Here is a 20,958-nt window from a genome sequence, read left to right as displayed (position 1 = left end):
ACTTGGAATCTATGACTGTCCCCAGATGCAGAATGCGAGTGGAGGGGGAAAGATTATTCTTGGTGAAGTTCACCGAAAAGCCCAGGCTTTGAAGGCTCCGAATGGTGAGCCAAAGATCCGAGACGGCCTGAGGAAGGGACCCCGCCTGAACCAAGACATCGTCTAAATAGCATTGGAGACAAACTGGCACAGACCGCAAATGAGCCACCAGAACCTTCATGAAGGTCCGTGGGGCCGAGGCCAGGCCGAAGGGAAGAGCCCTGTACTGGTAGTGGTGGGACCCGTGAGAGAACCTCAAGAACCGGCGATGAGCGGGCAGGATGGGAATGTGAAAATAGGCCTCCGTGAGATCCACGGAGGCCAGGAAGTCCCCCTTCCTGATGCCCTGAAGAATAGATTTGAGGGATGACATTTTGAAGCGTCTGTACACCAGAAACCTGTTCAGGCGCTTGAGGTCTAGAATCGCCCTCCAGTCCCCCGTGCTCTTCGGAACCACGAAGAGGTTGGAGTAGTGGCCGAGGCCTTGTTCCCTTAGAGGAACTGCCTCCACCGCCCAAATGTCGAGAAGGTGGGCGATCGCCTGATCCATCAGGCGGCGGTGCTCCCGACTCCGAGGCGGAGGGCGTCCGACGTGATTTCGTCCCATCCATCCGCATAAAGGGAGAGGCAGCCGCTGATGGGACGACTCGGGTTCGAGTCACTTCCCCCTGTGGTAGGGACGGCCGCCTCTGCCACGAAAGGGCCACCTGGCCTGGCCCTGGAAACGATTCCTGTCCTGGAAGGATGGCCCGGAGAACTGCCTATCAGCTGGGAAGGAAGAAAAACGCTGGTTATATCCGTAATCTGTGGCTCTATACCTCTGCCTGAGGAAAGGACACGACTGAGCCTCGGGCTTCTTAGCAGTAGAAGGAAGAACCTTCTTCTTGTCCTTATCCTCCACTAGGATGGGGACGAGGGCTTCCCCGAAAAGGTTCGGCCCCTTGAATTGAGCGGCCGCCAAATCCCATTTAGCCTTGTTATCCATCTGCCAGTGACACAACCAAAGAAGCCTATGAGAGGTGACAGAGGTGGCCAAGGCACTGGAGGCAAACTTGACCGTGTCCAGGGTTGCATCAGCGGAGAACTGGCAGGCCGACAAGATCTTAAACAGATCCTGGTGGAGCCGCTTGTCCTGGATGGGAATATGCTCCTGCAGCTTCTTAAGCCACATGACCGTGGCGCGGTTAAAGTAGGAAGCCGAGGCCGCGGACTTAATAGCCCACGCCGTGGTGTTAAAATTCTTCCGCAAGGTAAGCTCTGCGCGCTTATCCTCCGGCTTCATCTTATCTGCCGCGTCGCCCGATACCACCAGAAAGGAGGAAACAAGGGCGGCCACCGGGTTGTCAATGGCAGGCAGCTGAATAGCCTGAGCAAAGGTCTGCTCCACATTATAGTGCCGGCGGTCATTACTGCCAGGGGCTGAGAAATTGGAGGGGCGAGCCCACTGATTGGTCAAGACCTCCAAAAACAGAGGAGGAGCGGGAATCTCCTCCTTGTTGGTGGCCGTAGCAGAAAACATGGCCATGTCAGGATCCCAAGGAGGGGGCACTGAAGGATCCCCCGTCCCAACTTTAGTGGTCTGCCGTGCCTTGTCCAAGAGAATCTTGAACATGGCAGGAACAAAGAGGCCCTTAGAAGAAGGCTCGTCAGAAAGGCCCGCATTCTCATCATCCGAGAAGCCTATTTCCTGGAGGTTCTCCCCCCCCCCCCCAAGAATGAAGCCTCGCTTACCATGGAAGGAGAGGAAGCTCGATACTGGGCCCTGCCTAGCCCCCCGTGCCTAGCAGAAAGGGAGCCCAAGGCAATGCCCTGAGAGATGGCTGCAGAAATAAGCCTTTTAATTCCTTCAGGAAGATTCTCCAGATCCTCCACATCCCCATAAGCAGAACCAGGCCCTTGAGGCACCAACCTATGAGAGGAACAGGGGCCCCTGGATGTGCCCTCCAGAGGATCACCTGCAGGGGAGGGTGAACGCCTCCTCCTGGAGTAGGCCCGAGACTTGCCAGGGGAGCTTGAGGAAGAGGCAGGGCTAAATCCCCTCAGGGAAGATCTGCTGGAGACAGGCCCGAGGGGAGACCTGGACCTGTCCCGGGATGAAGGCCTGGCTGAGTGGGCCAGCCTCTCTGCCCTTGCAAAGGTCTTTTCCAGCGCCCTATGCCACCTGGCTTCCTCCCTAGTGGAGGCCCTAGAAGGGCGTCTAGAGACCAAGGATCCCTGGGGGGAGCCCCCGCCCCACCTCCTGATCCAGGGCCTCCTCACCCCCAGCTGGGCCCGCCACCTGGCCCTGGGGAATCTCCACTCCCTCGTCCATACCCAACTCACGTGTCCAACGAAGCAGGAACACAGGCCTCCGAAAGTCACACCGGAACCAGGGCTTGAAGGTCTGTGGGGAAGGCTAGGCCCAAAGCCTCATGCTAGGCCTCACCCACGAGGTAGGCCGAAACAAGGCCCCGCGCACGTGGCGACCTTCAAAATGGCTGCCGGAACTCCGTGTGCGGGCGAAAAAGGCCGGCAACAAGCCCAGTGGCTCAGCTGGGCTTCCAGGAGCCGGCGGCGCACTGAAACGAGTTGGGGAGAGCCACGCGGCACCCGGGCATGCTCTCCTCACCCCCGCTCGGCCCCCACAGCAATCAGATCAAACACGGCGGCGCAACAGCCGCCCGGGGCGATCAGCTGTGCAGCGGGCGGCTCGCACGCTCGTGGCACCGAAGCCACTCCTGCCACCGCTGCTGCAAACAGAGCTGCTTCGGAAGGAGCCGAAAATCGGAGCTGGCACCCCCGCACTCCCGGGGATAGGGCTGAGGCTCCTGGCCCGCGGGGGGGAGGCTAAATGCCCCACAGGGCCCTCCCCAACCGCCCGAGGCAGAGATCTGTCCCTTGGGGCCACAGCAGTACAATTTAGAGCTTTTGAGAAAAGTTTTAAAGTGCCCAATTAAACCGAATAAGAACCAGATTGCAATCAACCAAAAAAGGAAAAATCCTACCTAAATACTTTTCTAACAGTACTTGGACCAAAGACTGAGAGAATCTGGGCCAGGATTGGAAGGCACCAGTATTTATAGCTTTGCTCTCAGTCTTTGGACCAATCAGGCTAAGATAAAACCCACACATGACCACTCCCTCCCCCTCCTCTGGAAAATAACTCCGGGTGGCAAACATACCTACCTACTACTCCTTCCTCCTCCTATTTTCCCCAAAACAACCGTGTGAATTGAGTTGGGTTGAAAAAGAGTGACTGGCTTTTGTGCCAAAGACAGGACTAGAACTCATAGTCTCCTGGTTTCCAGACTGGTGTTTTAATCATTAATTATTTGCTGTTAGAAGGCAAACTCCTATTACTTACTACCACACACTATTTTTTCTCCCAGTATGTTATGGGTGGTAATAGGTATGAAATTTTAAGGAGTCATGATACTGATTGACTTATTTCCCAGTTTGAATTTGAATTAACATCAGCTGGTCAACATAATATACTTCTTTATCAAATACAAGGTACTTCATTTCCAGGAATAGTTAAGTGTGCTTAGGAGATGTCCAGGCTGAGCCTGAGGAAGGAGTCAAATGCATCATCAGTCTTGAATCCCTTCGTGCCCACAAGAGTTCTCAGTCCAGCCCACTTTGAATTCCATTGACTCTTATCTGCCACCAATTTGCTTTGACCAATAGTATCCTTGAACTGCCTGGATTCTTGATTTGACAGTGTGACTAGCAATTGTTAAAATGAATGGGGAGGGGGGGGGAAAGGAGTGTTGTACCTAGCAAAGCCAGCAAGCCCATTACTGTCAGCACAGGCTTCCTCACCATCTGGATGTGGGGGGGCTTTGTGTTATTCATCTGAAAGCGTGCCGTAAGGGTCCTCTGGGTGAAGTAATAGGGATGGTAACTCAGAAATGCATTGTCATTGCTTAGCAAAGTGTAGTTGATTGTGTTGTTGGGTTTAGCGATCAGAAGATTTTGATGCTGAGCAATTACCTGTAAAGTAAAGGAACACGGTTTGAAAATATGTGAGCTATTGTGTTAGTTCAATAAAACAAGTGATATTCTTCTTTTATTTTAGCTTACACTCTTTTATCTTTATTTTATCTTTCCTACTGTATTTTATTCTATTTTATCTCACCATAACTAGATGTTTAGATGTTTAGATGTTTATTAACATTTATAGGCCGCCCTTTTCCCTGAGGGGACTCAGGGCGGCTCACATAAAATCAGGGAGGGGGAAATACAAACAATGACATAGACACATATAATAAAAATAATAAGCAACATACATTCATCATTCGGGAGGGGCGGCTATCCTTGTCCCCAGGCCTGACGGGCTAGCCAGTTCTTAAGGGCTGTGCGGAAGGCCTGGACGGTGGTGAGGGTACGAATCTCCACGGGGAGTTCGTTCCAAAGGGTCGGGGCTACTACTGAGAACTATTTTATCTCACTTCACTGCACCTGATCTTATCTCATTTTATTTTATTTTACTGTGACTAATGCTCATGTTTTGATATGATCAATCGACTAATCAATAAAGTATATCGTACTGTAACAAGTAATAGAAGTAATGTTCACAGCAGGTTTTTCAGGATTTTTGATGGCAAATCCACCACAGGACAAGATCATTATTTTAAACCAATCCTCTCTAACCTGTTGCCCTTCAAATGCATTTGGACTAACAATTCTCATCATTCACACCCAAGTTAAGAATGCTTGAAGATACTAGGTTGGGGAAAGGGTGATTTGCATTTCCCTTATGAAATTATATAGTATCATGGCTGTGGTTATTCTGCATACAGTAAAGTTTTGCAGCAAAGCAGCTCAGATTATGAAATGCATATACATTACAACAGGTCTGCAATATTTCCTCTTAATCTGGATGCTTTATTCTGTATCAATACTACTTAGTGTACACTTAGCAAAAGTTGGTTTGAAACATGGAGAAATACAGCACTACGCAAAGCTCTGAAACTCCTAAATTAATTATTGGTATAGGATACCATATATAAATTGATTAAATAAGTAAACATTTTATTATTTTTGACTACTAGGAATTCAGCAGGTATTTGTCATATATTTCCAAGTATAATTCTGCAACAAGGGGTGGGGATAATAGAAGTTGTTTCAGCTAGTTAAAAGAAAAGCTAAGCTTTTCAGTTGTGTGTTGGGTCAAATATCGTATCTGATTCCTTTGCAATCTTCCTAAAGAAGCATACATAGCTGAACACAAATATTTCATGTTGGGATCACTGTACAGCTTTCTTTTTTTTCTGCCTCATTTCTAATTGCAAACAAATGACTGCACTGCAATTTATCTCTAATTACAGAAGAAATTAAACCCAGTTGCAGGATCACTGTGACAACTTGAAAACAAGAAAAGCACTTTAACATCTTAGCATCAGGGTCCACCAAGAAAAAAGCCTTTCCAATAGCTTAAATTGACCTAATTCTCTAGCCAGCTAAAATTAGGAATTTAAGAGGAGGATTGCGACAGCATAATTAATCAGATGTAGAAGGATTAATGTTCCATGCCAAAATACGCACCAAAAAAGCAGACTAGCTCTTAAGAAAGGAGTTGTATTAAACTGCATATAAAATCACAAAAAGTTGTTCACATTAAACTGAATGAGGCCCCAGGAAGACATTTTCACTATTTCTAACTCTATTAATTTATAGAAGGCGGATATGTGAATGAAATAAACTTAACATTCCTCGGTCTTCACTGAAAAACCTAAGAGTAGGCAACTCACAGCACTAGCATATATACTAGACTTATATACCACTTCATAATGCTTTATAGCACTCTTTGAGCAGTTTACGGAGTTAGCATATTATCCCTAACAATCTGGGTCCTCATTTCACCGACCTCTGAAGGATGGGAGGCTGTGTCAACCTTGAGCTGGTCAGGATCAAACTCCAGGCTGTGGGCAGAGTCAGCCTGCAACCACTGAGGGCTTCTAGAAAAGTAAATGCTGGATTCACTTAACAACAACACTGACATGATGGGAGTTTTGAGCACACCATATTTGAAACGTTTATTTGGTATCATTCAGCTACAATTTCTAATTCATTTACTGCAAGGCATTCAACTAAAGTTCAGTGAATACAGATTTTGGACTGTGTCAGATAATTCCATCCCTTCCCAACATTCAGAAGTTGATGTCAATTGCTTGAAATCCATACTGAAAAGTGAATTTTGAAAAAGATGTAAATTATATTTGACTTCTTCTCCTTTCTGTCATTTTTTGATCTTTTAAAATGTGAAGATAAATTGATCAAATATAAGGAGAGAGGAGGCAGAGGGTTTTATAGAATTGATGACTTAATTGTTGAAGGAAATCCTATTATACCTGAACATATTTTGAAAAATGATTAGTTGCAACTTGGTTTCTAACAAGCCAATCATATTTCCATAAACTGCCTTCACCTAATACATTCAGAACTAGCAATAAAATCTGAATAATGGGGTATCTCTATTTCACTCTGTGAGAAGTACATCTCAGCAGTACTTGTACTGTGTAAACCTCTTGTGTAAATAATGACAGGTTTGTTTGAAAGTTTTACTGCTTAGCTCTCTTCCCTGCTGCGTAACCATGGCTAAAAAGGGTGGAGTGCCAAAATCAGCAGCAATGCCAGGCACATCTCCTGTTGAGAATATGGATGCCAACTGGCTCCAAGAACTATGATATGCACTAAAATCTACTTCTGCCCTAATCTAGCCATGGTACCTAGGGTAGCAGAGTATATAAGAAGGGTAAAGAACATTCCTGATGCCCTAAGCATCCAGCGTAATTATTTAAGGAAAATAGATATTTTCATTATATAACACGATACAGATCATAAACCTACAGGAAATGACTTTTTGGAAACCCACATCTCTTTTCTCCTCAGAGAAAGATGAGAAAAATACCTCTAGGGGAGTGTTTCTCAACCATGGTAACTTTAAGGTGTGCGGACTTCAACTTCCAACCATTTATTGGCTGAGGAAGTCTGGGAGTTGAAGTCCAAACATCTTAAAGCAGAGACAAGGTTGAGAAATACTGCTCCAAGGTATTCCTTAGGGCAGTGATGACTAACCTTTTTGTCATCACATGCTGAAACATCCCCCCCCCCGCGTGCCACACCCCCTGCACATGTGAGTGTGACCCCCTGAGCTCTCCAACACGTCCATGCTCCCCCCTGCGCCCTGTTTGGTCCTAGTAGGCCTCCTTGCCACCTCCTGGGACCAAACATGAGCTGCCAGGGACATACTGCCCCCCCCACATGCACGCATGACTCCCTGCCCCCGCACATGGGCGCACATCTCTCACATCTCTCCTATGTGTGGCAGAGACCCAAAAATAAGCTGGTTGGCGTGAGGCACTTTGCATGCAGGGTGGAGCTGAGCTGGGGTGACAGCTCGTGTGCCCACAGAGAGGGCTCTGCTTGCCACCTGTGGCACGCGTGCCATAGGTTCACCATCATGGGCTTAGGGGAATAGACACATTTTCTGGGTAACCAAGAACTTGAATCTGACATCATAAGATGATCCTTCAATAGCTAACTCAGGAAGAATGTGTCAACCACTCATTCTTCAATTGCAAAAATTAGCCTTCAGTCAATAAAACCCACAAGTAGGGACAGAGACGCTCTATCAAATGAACATTTTATGCTCGATTCTCAGTAGTTCAAGAGATCTATCATTGTTTTTAATTGAAAAAAAGCGGGGGAGAGGATCAAACCCCTCCCCCTTTAAAGGGATGACCTTCGTTTGTTTTAGAATCCTAAGATAATCTTCTTGCTGAACGCTGTCCTCCAGCTTCGACTTCTTTCCAGAATATAGGCAGTTCTTAACTTACAACCATCTGTTTAGGGACCATACAAAGTTACAGTGGCACTGAAAAAAGTGACTTATGATTATTTTTCATATTTATGATGGGAGCAATAGGTTATGTGATCACTTTTTGTAATCTTCTGGCAATAGCAATAGCACTTAGGCTTATATAAAACTGCTCCATAGTGCTTTATAGCACTCTCTGGACAATTTATAGCCTCAGCAAATTGCCCCCAACAATCTGGGGGGTCTTTATTTTACTGACCTCAGAAAGATTGAAGGCTTATTCGACCTTGAGCCCTGTCAGGATCGAACTCCAGACTGTGGGCAGAGTTAGCTTGCAATATTGCATTCTAACCAGGGCTCTTAGAAAAGTAAATGTGGAAGCCAAACTCACTTAACAACTTGACAAGAAAGATCATAAAAAGAGGCAAAAACACACTTAACAACTGAATAGACCTGTTGGGCTCAACTGTAACCGTAAGTCAAGAACTACCTATATTATGAAATAAAGAAGGCCTGAGCTATTGCTGAACCCTGATCAAATTTGGGCTAGATTTTTTTCTTGCATCTTCCTCTTTTAAGACAGCTTTTGAAATTCTCTATGCAAATAATGAATTGAAATTTTTGGGGTGTTTCATTCGAAGATAATTATCATCATTATTAGCTCTGAAAAGATAAAAGGCAAAAAAAGTAGTATTCAAGAGGAATGGCTGATTTATCATATCCTCCAAAATCATTGTCAGGGGATTATCCTGTATTGAGAAAGTAACATTTGCATAGCAATGTCTCAACATATATAATGTGTGTATTTGTGTGTGTGTGTAAACTCTCTTCCACCATTTCTTTTTACAGGTGGTCCTCAAGCACGAGTCATCCCAAAATTTCTGTTGTTAAATGAGACACTTGTTAAGTGAGTTTCGTCCCATTGTACAACTTTTCTTGCCACGGTTCTCCAATGAATTCCTGTAGTTAGTAATACAGTTGTTAAGTGATTCTGGCTTCCCCATTGATTTTGCTTGTCAGGGATTCGCAAAAGGGGATCATATGACCCCAGGAAACTGCAACCGTCATAAATAAGAGTCGGTTGCCAAATATCTGAATTTTGATCACATGACCACAGGGATGCTGCAATGGTCGTTGTTAGGAAAGCTCCCTGTTGGGAGAGCCAGTATGTTCAGCGAAGCGTTGTGAGAGTTGTGTTGGAGAACACACAAACCAGCATACAGAGACACTGCAGTTTAAATAGGCTTTTACTTTCGTGGAAATAGAGGTATCAGAGTCCATCAAACAGTCCAAGTCATACACGGATAAGACAGTCAGTCATCAATGTCTTTCAGTTAAGGGATAATCCAAATAACATAGTCCAGTATCAGATAATCAGTACTCAAAGTTTGCTAACAGTTGCAAAACTTACAATAGCTCATGGCACTCAGATCAGATCAGCCCAGCATCTAACAAACAGAGAGAACTAACAGTCATTCTGGCTCCCTCTTATGGCCGATTGAGGAATACAGCAGCCAATCACATTTTACAGTATGCTTTAAAGAAACAGGTACAACATTGTTACATGATTTATATATTGCCAACCCAACCGTTAGAATTATATTCCTAACAGTCATAAGTGTGAAAAACGACCCTGTCACTTTTTTCAGTGCTGTAGGGTAACCTTGAACTGTCACTAAATGAGCTGCTGTAAATCGAGGACTACCTGTATTAAGAGTTTTTCTCAAAATGCTGCGCTATATATATATGTATTGTTGGGAGTAACATACTGACTCTGTAAACCACTTAGAGGGGGCTATAAAGCACTGTGAAGTGGTATATAAGTCTAAATGCTATTGCTGTATGTCACTTGATTTATCTTCACTAATTTATGCTAACACGTGTAACCCCCAAATGAACAAATTCATCTGGTTGTTTTGAGGTTATCCAGTATATTAACCAGAAAGCAATAGCCAACATGCTAATAGGCGATTCCATCCCATAATTGCACACGAATGGCTGTCTAATTGTTAAAATACTTTATTTGAGATACTGTAAATTTATGATATGATATATTTTGGGGCACTGTTTGATTGTTCTTTTGGTGCTTATGATACTATTAACTGTAAGTTGCTTTGAGTCTTGGATGGGAAGTGCATGCAAATGACTGAAAAGAAATAAATAAATTCTCAAAACAACTAATTCCTTCAAGGAATGAATGGTCTCCTCTAATCTTGTCATAAAATCTACAGTGATAATTCTCCAATTATTGACTAAGCTATAAGCTATGATGGAGGGAATTACTAATTATTTAGCTAAAATAAAGCAATATTCACTGATTACATGGGAAAAGGGGATGTAGGTTTACAATTAAACCAAGATCATATGCTGGACTTAACACCCCCTTTCCCCAAAAAGTGTATTATAAATTGTAATTTGTTATCTAAAAAGTCAGGCAGACACTGTTGTTGTTGTTGTCATTGTTGTTGTTGTTATTATTATTATTATTATACAATTGTATCACAGTGGCCAGTTGTTTCGCCGGATTTGGCATTGGTTACTAGTCGGGCCCTACCCAGGGGCCTAGGACGTCGTAACGTATTTTCGTAATATGCGTGCAGATCCAAGCAGTGCGGCTTTTTGACTGATGATGATTTTGTCAATTTTTAACTGTTTTAAATGTAATTCCAGTGCTTTTGGAATAGCACCTAGTGTGCCAATTACCACTGGAATTACCACTGCTGGTTTGTGCCATAGTCGTTGAATTTCGATTTTAAAGTCCTGGTATTTTGCGATTTTTTCATGTTCCTTCTCGGCGACTTTATTATTATTATTATTGTACAATTGTATCACAGCGGCCAGTTGTTTCGCCGGATTTGGCATTGGTTACTAGTCGGGCCCCACCCAGGGGCCTAGGACGTCGTAACGTATTAATATTATTATTATTATTATTATTATTATTATTATTATTATTATTATTATTATTACCATCATCATCATCATCATTGGTGAGGTTCCCAGCCTTTTGGGCATGTTTATGGATTACCAAAATTGCAAGGTGCAGATACAGTTTTCTCCATTAGGTGGTGCACAAGGCTTGACTTTGCAACATTTGGAAGCCTTCAAAACTAAGCTAAAGCACTCATCAGGCTAGTTCCACTTTAACAGCTCAGTTGTGGTCATAAGTCGAGGACTATCTGTATCAATTAGTGGGGAAGGCAGCTGTGTGTACAGGGATTCTGAAAACTATCTCTAGTTGCCTGCTGTATTCCCACAGGCCAGAGGGATGTTGCAAATAGGTAAGTTGGATGGAGCAACTATCTGCAATCTACTTTATCTTCTTCTGAACTCTTCTGTACCTGACTTGGTTCATTATCTATGTTATTGCATTAAGCTGGTAGAAACAGAGCAAAGGGACATTTTCTACAAGCTTCCTGCTTCCTGTTGTCCCAATATAATATGGAAAATTATTGTAATGAACATTGCTTTTTGCCAGGGGTAAAATGCTACCAGTTCAGACTGGTTCGCCTGAGCCGGTAGTAAAAAAATACCGAACCGGTATTTCCAACCATCAGCTGTGAAATGTGATTTATATTAACTAGAAAGCATGGCACAGTGGATTCCCCTCCCTCGCTGTTCTACTAACCTTTGCAGGCGCACTTTGTAGCAGGCTCCGCCAACCCGCCTGGATGTCATCATGTCCGTTTTTGACACTGCGCATGAGCGGAAGGTCCTACGAATGTGCGGAGGTGGCACGTGCGCTCACATTTGCGAACCAGTAGCGACGGTAAGAAGATTTCACCCATTTTTTGCTCATTGTGATCTTTGTAACCCTGGAATATTTCCCCAGGTGTGCCAATATGGCTCTCTTAATAAATTGGAACTTTGAGGAATGCTTTGCCTCTGATTCTGATTTAATTTTGGATGCTATTTGGAACCCTGACACAGAGCAAATTGAGCAGGAGAATCTAGACATGCTTCTGTTTACTCTGATATCCAATGATCCAATAAAAATCTCAAAACAAAAACTTCTACTTTTACCTGCATCAACCTTACCTTTACCACCATAGCGGCATAGGTCACATCCGCTCTCCACTGCTGTGGGATTGACCATCCTACTAGAGGATCAGCCTCATCGTTGTATATGGGGACCGAGGCAAAATTGGGAAACATCTTCTGGATCTGTCCCATGGCCTCAGTTTCCTGTTCCAAGATATGAAGAGACCTCCCAGCTCCCTGGTGATAAGTATTGTGATGACTGTTATTATCTATTAAGCGTACACCTGCTCTCCTACTCTTATACTATAGTGTCAAAATGAGGCCATGGAATCTCTCTTTTTAAAAATCATCTATAAGGTTATAAGGGTCCACATTTATGACCAAATTAAGATTTTTAAATGTGCAAGAAGAGGAATACTATTAAATAATGATAGGAGAGTAATAAATCCAACTACATTTCTATAGATTGTTTAACCCTTGTTCATAATAAGCTTCCAATCATGTTCAATAAACTCTACTGAGAGTCTTTTTACTTGAAGTTTTATTTTATTTATTTATTTATACAGTGTATTCATCCAACTCTCAATAACTCTGGGCAGCTTAAAATTCAAAATATAAAATACAAAACTTCTCTCCCCCCAAAATGAAGAGCCTCAAAAGCAATATATAAACCAGGAAAACTCATCCGAAAGGGACACAACCTCAATCTTCCCCAAAGTTTGGGGGAAAGCCAGGTCTTTAATAGCTTCTCGAAGGATGGAAGCCATCCAGATCTTGGGGGGTGTGGGGGTCATGGAGGCTATCATTCCCACAAATCCCACAACAGACATGGTATTCAGCAGGTTCTGACCAGTTCTGGAGAACCGGTAGCGGAAATTTTGAGTAGTTGGGAGAATCAGTAAATAACACCTCTGGCTGGCCCCACCCCCATCTATTCTCTGCCTCCCAAGTCCCAGCTGATCGGGAGGGAATGGGGATTTTGCAGTATCCTTCCCCTGCCACACTCACCAAGCCACGCCTACTGAAACAGTAATAATTTTTTTTGAATCCTACCACAGTCCCACAAGGTGACACTGCTTAATTGATGGGACTGGGAGAGAATCTATTCTGCCCCATCACACCAGATTGGCAGAAACAATTGGAGACCGGTGGTCCCTCAAATAAAGGTAATAACCAAGCACTTTGAATTGCACCGGGAAATTCAATGGTAACCTGAACAGATCATGGAGAAATGGGGGGTCACACAGGCCTAATGAGGCATGCCCAACACGGCCCATCCTGCTGCATTCGGGACTACCAGCAGCTGCCACATTCAGTAGAAGAAACTAAGACAACAAAGTAATATATGTAGTGGCACTTTGAACATGCCATATAACTCTCTGCAAGAGGTAATAGCCACTTTTTATTCAGTCCAACTTGTCTGTACTTTTTTAATCCGATAAAAATAAATGAGAACATTTAACTTGGATGAGGAACTTTTAAAGTTCTAGGCCATTAAAAAAATGAGCTGACCTTTTTATGCATGGCGATGTAGTCTAGCCGGACTCCTGTCTCTCCAGTGAAAAAATTTGTGCCGTTGTAGCAATGACGGAGGAGGTTCCAGCAAATGGGAGACTTTGGAAATGGATGAAAGGAATCTCCGGGGCCTCCCAATTTTAGCTGACCACTAGCTTCCCTTAATCCTTCTGAACAAGCATCATAGTAGTTGAGAAATCCTATATGCAAAATGAAAGAGTTGTGAAAGACTCAGCATTTGATATCAATATAGTATCTTATCAATGGAAAAGGGAAATATTGCACTCTTCAAAACACGCTAGACTAAGGATTCTATTATGAATGCTAATAAACTCCACTGTGCTAACACCTGTCTACAAATGTAATTTGGAAACAATTTACCCTGAAAATAAGACCTGGTCTTATTTTATTTATAAACGGTATCAGGTGATCAGCCTGGCCACATAATATATGCATGGTTAAAACTGTTATAAAAGACTAACTAGCATTCCTGTTTGCTAACCTAGGCATAATAACCTAGGTTTGGAAGAGCCTAGATGGCAAAACCAATATCTATTTGATATTAAGTGGGGATTTTACAAGATCTAAAATGAGCAACATTTTCCTTGCTTGCATCTAACATCTCCTTGGAATTCTTTCCATGTTATTCACCATTTTTAAAAGGGGGGATTTAAATCAGCTTACCATTTACAGTCATTGATACATTGTCAAAGTCATGGTGATCTGGTTCATTCCAGGTCTCAAAATTCCACTTAGAAACATGTTTCACTCCATACCTCTCTGGAAACCAAACTTACAATTAGTGTACCAAAACTCACTCCTTAGGCTATGAGAAAATCTTAAGTGAACAACTCTTGGGCCAAATAATTCCACACTAGCAGACTTTGCCTTTAAGAATGAACATGGATGATCAATCTGGGATATGAAAGATTTAGATAATTTATTCACAAAGAGGGGGGAGAGTCCCTGCGGATTTTGCTCCTCTATTCGTTGCTGACTTCAGGGGGTGGTACTCATCTTTGTTTCAAGGCCATTGAGCCAGCATTGTCCACAGACATTTCCCCAGTCATGAGACCAACATGACATCACAGAGCACTGCGATCTTCCCACCGAAGTGGTACCTATTTATCTACTTGTATTTGCATGCTGTTGACCTGCTAGGATGGCAAGAGCTGGGACGAGAATGGGAGCTCGCCCCGTCATGTGGAGCTCGGGTCTCAAACTTGGGCTGCTGGCTTTCCAGCTGACAAGTCCAGCGTCTTAACCACTGAGCCACCCCACTGCCCATTTATTCCACAGTAGGGTCCCAAATTTGTCTACATAGGAGAATACAACCAAGAACCTCAGAAGTGAATGCAATTTCCCAAAGACATGTACATAATTGCTGTAGCCCTTCATGGATCTGTTGCTGAATTGTAATCAGGGACGTGCAGTCAGGGGAGGCAGAACCTCACCACTGTCATCATGAAAAGAAAAAAAATGTAAAAAGAAAAAGGCAAGAGCTGAGGTCAGGCTGAGCTAGTTGCTGCCAGAGTCACCATAGATGACTCTGCTTAGTGCTTAACTGTTTAAAAAAGCCTCTAAAAAAGCACCCTCTACAGGAGGCGGCAGGAGAATGACGTGCCCCATCTAGTTTGACTTTTTATGATCACTCAAGTAGAGTTAAGCAAGGGTTAAAAGCCAAAAAATTCCTGACGTAGGTGAGGCATGTCGTTCTCCTGCCTCCTCCTGTAGAGGGTGCTTTTTTAGAGACTTTTTTAAACAGTTAAGCAGAGTCATTCACAGTGACTCTGATAGATAGAAGTTTATTTATATGCCGCCCTTTTCCCTGGGGGGACTCAGGGCGGCTCACAATCCAAGAGGGAGGGGGAGGCAAACTTTTTAACATATAAGACAATACATAATTAAAAAACACAACATTCATACCATTCGGGCGGGTTACAGTCTTAGCCCCAGGCCTGACGGGATAGCCAGATTCTGAGGGCTGTGCGGAAGGTCTGGAGGGTGGTGAAGGTACGAATCTCCACGGGGAGATCGTTCCATAGGGTCGGAGCTACCACCGAGAAGGCTCTCCTCCGCGTAGTTGCCAGTCGGCATTGACCGGCAGATGGAACTCGGAGGAGGCCTAATCGATGAGATCTAATAGGTCGCGTGGAGGTAATTGGCAGTAGGCGGTCTCTCAAGTACCCAGACTCTGGCAGCAACTAGCCCAGCCTGACCTCAGCTCTTGCCTTTTTCCTTTTTCCTTTTCTTTTCATGATGGCAGGCAAGAGCAGAGTTGAAATCCTCTCTGTAACAGCTGGAAAAGGTACATGTGGGTCGGAGGGAGGGGGAGGAATTCAAACTTCATCCTCCTGGTGCAACTTTGTGTGCGTGTGTTTGAGAGAGAGGGGAGGGAGGGAGGGAGGGAGGGAAGAAGGAGGGGAAGGGAAAAGAAAAAGAAAAAAGGAAACTTATTTAGCAAAGGAGAAAAACATGCCTGGCTGTGGAATTCTGGGAGTTGAAGTCCACAAGTCTAAAAAAATTGCTGCCTCACCAGCCATAAATCTCACCGCACGTCACTGATTGTAATGTGTAATGTAAAAGTAAAGAAAATGACCATATGAATTGTGTTAAATTAATATAGAATTCAAATATGTATCGCATGTTCCTCAGTATAGTGCTCAAAGGTGTAGTGTGATCCTCAGCCCAAAAGCTGATATATCCCTGTGGTAGATCCATTTACAGTGACAATAAAGTTTAGTTTAGTTCTGTTCTGAAATGTTTGCACCAACACTGAGTTTGGTTAACTCACCTATATATCTTTTGGCCAATTGTACAATCAGGTTCTTCCACTCTATCACTTGCTTTTTATCATCAAAGTCAGTGAAGTATCCTGAAGGACTTCCCATCAATTCAAAACCTTCATTTAAGATAAAAACAAAGGCAAGATAATTCAATCAATCAAGTGTTGATAGCAGTTTTGAATTTTTCAGTATAAGTTTACTTTAGTCCTCACTTGTGAACTAAAGTTAATATCCAAGGAATCAGAGAAACAATTCCATTTAGTGTGTGTGCAAAACAGGAAAGCAAATACTTTATGATAATAACAGATAAATAAGTCAATTAAATTCTTAAAAATGCAAATCCTCTACTGGATATATTTGAAGGAAGCACTTCAGTTTTCAAACCATAATTATAACCATGTGCACTCTTACCAATAATTTAAACACTATCAGTTTAATTATTGATGTTCAGGTGAACAAGGCAGGGCAGTGAGAATATACTTTAAGTATTGATTTACAGTAATACAATATTTGGTGTTTTATACAGCACTTTTTTGTGGCTTTCTACACATTCTCCAAATCTTTATATACGTTCTATGGGATGAATACATTCTACTTCTATTACCCTCTTATTAGAGAGTTGGAACAATGGGTTAAGGTGTACTTAGTGTTCATGGCTCAACTGAGAATTTACCAAGAACTTGTCCTATTATATTATTCAGTGCACACTAATTTCCTCCTGATGTGCATTCTTAAAATGCCATTGAGAAACTGAGGTTCAAAACAACTTGAGAAATCTTTTCGTAAAATTCTACTTGGGAGGTTAAGCGGGCGTGTCTGCTCAAGCATTCTTTTACCTCAAATATAATTCTCCATCATTGCACATCCTGGGTCTCTGGGCTATACAGATAGTCCTCGACTTATAACCATTTGTTTAGTGACTGTTGAAAGTTACAATGGCATTGAAAAAAGTGATTTATGACTAGACTTCACCTTTACCACCATTGCAGCATCCCCACAGTTATGTGATCAAAATCTGGAGGCTTGGTAACCCGGCATGCATTTACAAGTTGCAGCATCCAGAGGTCTTATGATTGACATTTGCCACCTGGCTTCTAACCAACTCAGTCAATGAGAGAAGCTGGATTTGTTTAACAACCATGGCAAAAAGGTCATAAAATTAGGCACGGCTTACTTAACAAACACCTTGCTTAGCAATGGAAATTCTATTCCCAATTTGGTCGTTAAGTTGAGGACTACCTATATCTATACTATTCAGATTGCAAGTGGAGGCTCTTATACTAATATCAATTCCTACTCAACACCCACCCCCCTGCCCCACTTCATTTCAAATAAACTTCATACTGAAGTTGTGTGGTCCAGATATCAGTTTTATTTTCCCATTGAAAACTGAAAACTAGACCTCAAACTTGCTTTAAGGAAGGCACAAATTGCAACTATTTCCTCACTACTTTTTATATTGTTCTTTTTTTTTAAAGAATAGCACAAAAAAGAAAAAAGCTCTGCAACGAAGTGCATTCTTTGCCGGCAAGTTCATATAACTTGTTAACCTACTATATGGTTTGTTTCTTTTCGGTTTAGCCTGCTGTGTGAACTCAGCCCAATGAATTTTTCTTTTAATAGCTATAGCTAAAGAAGCCATCTTCTTCACCTTTTTTTCACTTCAAGCAAAGGGACTTTGGTAGAGGTGCTAAGAAGAACTGAGAAGAATAGCTGACACTTGGAATTGACAAAATTAGGTTTTAAGTAAGAGCTCTGCACCTTTATTGGCTGATGGGCATGTGTGAAATTTTGAGAACAGAAGGGCATTCTCACAAGGGGATTTGTGTTGCCCATTCACAAAGTGATAACATAATGAGACTGCTAAATAGTCTCTCCCTCCACAATAAATGCTCCAGTGTTTCTAATTCATCTTTTTCTTTCTTTTTTCTTTCCCTTTCTTTCTCTCTCTCTCTTTCTTTCTCTCTTTTCCTTCCTTCCTTCCTTATGAAACATTAGGCTGCTTTTCAAACAGGCCATAGGCTAAGTGAGAAATGGCGAGAAAAGGCTGAAACTGATTTGTATTTATTTCTCCAAAATATCATTTTCTTCCACTAATTAATTGTTTTACTGGGTATTTAATTTAAACCACCTTGAATCTCTTTGGCTTGGTGGCCTTTATAAGTTTACAATTTCATTCACAAACACATATGTGTATGCATGTCTATGTAAAAAAAATCAGGGAGACTGTCAAAATTATAAGCCAACAAATAGCCTAATTATAGATAAGACTAATGGACTGATATGAAGTACTGTATTATATTCAGCTAAAATGAGGCTAGAGTTTTTTTTTATTCATTCTGTAATCTAAGAATAGAATTCTACATCCATTGAAAGATTAGATGAATCCCATACTGATCTCCCAAAAACAATGGTATAATAACAAGAGCATTGCATTTTTCTTTTAATAACAACAGATAGTTGCAGAGTCTCTGTCTCTGACAACATTGGCTAAATATGAAATGCGCACATATCCACTGGCATTAGATAAGGTACTCATTACAGTATATGTCTATCTAGTGCTAGCTATGGATTTTCCTGGGATCAGATATAAAACAAAAATTGTTCAGCTGTGTGAAGTATAAGCACTTTAATGCTAACATTATTTGCAAAGGCTGTGTAACTTCCAACTGCCCTTTGTCCTTAAGGAAATGTAAAAATATCCATCAGATATGGTGGAAGTTTAACTTTTTGAATTGCAACATTTGCTTGTTAAATTTTTGTAGTGGTCAAGATAAGCAAATGATTGCACATAACTCGAAATACCTTCACTTAAACATTGTAAGACAGAGTTAAGAATTGGCTGGTTTTATATTTACCAGGATGTAGCTTGTTTTCCCAAAGAAGATGCATAAAGTTATCCAGGCTTGTGAAATTGTAATGAATTGTCCCATTTATCACCCTGAAAAAAAATTGCAGGCTTTTGACAGCTGTTGAACTGAAAGTTATTCCACCCCCCCCCAAGTATAATTTCACAAACTTTTCATCAATAAGATAAAGGAGCAGCAAACTAATTTACAATAGAATTTATGCTACTGTATAAACCAGAAGAACGTTCCATATAAATACATCAGCCAGCTGAATTGATTTCAGCAGAAAAAAATGAACTGGAGATTTTTTTTAAAATATATATATATATATTAGCCTTCTTTAACTTGGTGCATCCAAAGATATTCAATTATAACTCTAGAATTTGAAGCAAGCATGCAGAAAGCTGAGAGAGAGCTACAAACAAAATGAGAAGTTACCGTGTGTACACACACGTACATTTATTAATTTGGAAATTTAACTTCTGATCTGAATCTATTAACTTTTTTCCTACCATTTAGATTCAGTCTGTAAAAGGAAGAAGGCAGAGTCAATTTGGATTCTCACATCAACACATCGGAGAATGAGGAGTTACTGTGTACATACACATACATATATTATTTTGGAAATGTAACTTCTGATATTGTTTGCTTTCTATAAAAAAACCCTCATTACTGAATTGCCTTTTATGGTATAAGGATGTATTCTGACCCCCCTCGTCCCACACCAACACACACTCCGAGCCAAAGATAAGTTATGGCATTTAATTAACAGACAGACAGGTCCTTGGCAGCAAACCGGCACAGACAAGCTTGGGCAGCAATCCAGCCTGCCAAGCTCACAATAATGTTCTCCGACATTCGTTCCTGTGTTGACTTCTGCAAGAGGGGCGTGTGCACAAGCAGTCTTTTTATAGTCTGGAGAGGAGCCTAATGACCACCAGCTGAGTGCAATTACCTCCTGTAATTGCACAACTGTTCCTGACGCCTATTAGCTCTTCGGTGCCGGGCATCCAGGAACAACTCACTGCTGGCGTCCGGCTCACTCTCCCTTGTCTCCTCCCCATTGGTCCAAGGCTCAGGTGCCTCCCGGTGGCCAACCAGCCTCTCTGCGCCCTACTCAGAGTTGGAACCCTGTTCAGGGACTTCCACATCCTCCAGAGCCGACTCATAGGGCCCCTCGCTGTTGGAGTCTGGTGGCAGCTCCAACGGCTCCTGCTGGGCCACAACAGGATGTAAGGTATTTTTTACTTATTTAAGAAAAACAAAAAGATTTTGGAATTATACAGAAGCCTAGTCTCTCTCTCTAAGGAGACTTTTATCTTGTATTTGGTTGGGCCAAGCTCTCCAGGACCAAGGACAGTTCCATAGAGAAAGATAAACAGTCCAACCAACCTGAAGCTGGCTGCTGGCTGAATGTGCAAGCCCCCTCAAACATTATTACAGTAAGCAATAGCAAAACTTTAATGTTTCCAGCCAGCTTTTATCAGTCTAATTAGAAAACTTTGTACTGTGTACTGAAAAACATAAATTCCAGATGCTGGCAGGCTAAACTTTGATTCTTCAAAATCACTCCTCTGATTTTACTCTATGCTTTCTGTCTTTCCTGCTTAATCTTTTGTGGAATCAGAAGGTGCCTTAGGTAAAATCAAGTCTCAGGTTTTGGAAAAGGTGGAAGAGGAAGAAGTCTGAGGAGTAAGGAGTAAAACAGTACAGGGATTTTTTTTTTCTCCAACTGTATTACTATCCTAAACAGCCTAGAATTTTAATCCAATCCCACTCCAACATCAAGTCTGATATTTAATTTGAAAGCAAAAGGAGCAGGAGGCACTTCAAAAGCTAGTCCCTAAGGAAATAACTTCCAACTGCAACGTTTAAGAATAGCGAGTCTGACCTCCACATTTCATTTCAAGCAGTAGAAGGAAGCTCTGTGTATCTTCGCTGTTCTTTCTCCTTCCTCCAACGGATTTCTCAGCACTGAAAGCCAAAATAA

General features: G+C 42.4%; 1 protein-coding gene across 5 annotated transcripts in view; it reads right to left on the bottom strand.

The window, feature by feature from the left end:
• Positions 1-20,958, bottom strand: part of IDUA (alpha-L-iduronidase) — a 67,093-nt gene that overhangs the window by 19,451 nt on the left and 26,684 nt on the right. For 3 of the 5 annotated variants that reach the window (XM_032213495.1, XM_032213496.1, XM_032213497.1), the window contains exons 3-8: positions 18,978-19,060; positions 16,128-16,235; positions 14,018-14,113; positions 13,331-13,533; positions 11,876-12,055; positions 3,795-4,011 (exon numbers count right to left, since the gene is read on the bottom strand). In XM_032213495.1, the coding sequence (XP_032069386.1) occupies positions 3,795-4,011; positions 11,876-12,055; positions 13,331-13,533; positions 14,018-14,113; positions 16,128-16,235; positions 18,978-19,060 (887 nt within the window). Of the gene's footprint in view, positions 1-3,794; positions 4,012-11,875; positions 12,056-13,330; positions 13,534-14,017; positions 14,114-16,127; positions 16,236-18,977; positions 19,061-20,859; positions 20,947-20,958 lie in introns of those variants that run through there. The other 2 variants (XM_032213498.1, XM_032213499.1) reach the window with 2 other exon arrangements.

This window comes from Thamnophis elegans, chromosome 3 (assembly GCF_009769535.1).
Source record: "Thamnophis elegans isolate rThaEle1 chromosome 3, rThaEle1.pri, whole genome shotgun sequence".
NCBI classification, from domain to species: domain Eukaryota; kingdom Metazoa; phylum Chordata; class Lepidosauria; order Squamata; family Colubridae; genus Thamnophis; species Thamnophis elegans.
This window is presented reverse-complemented; position numbering and strand designations above follow the sequence as displayed.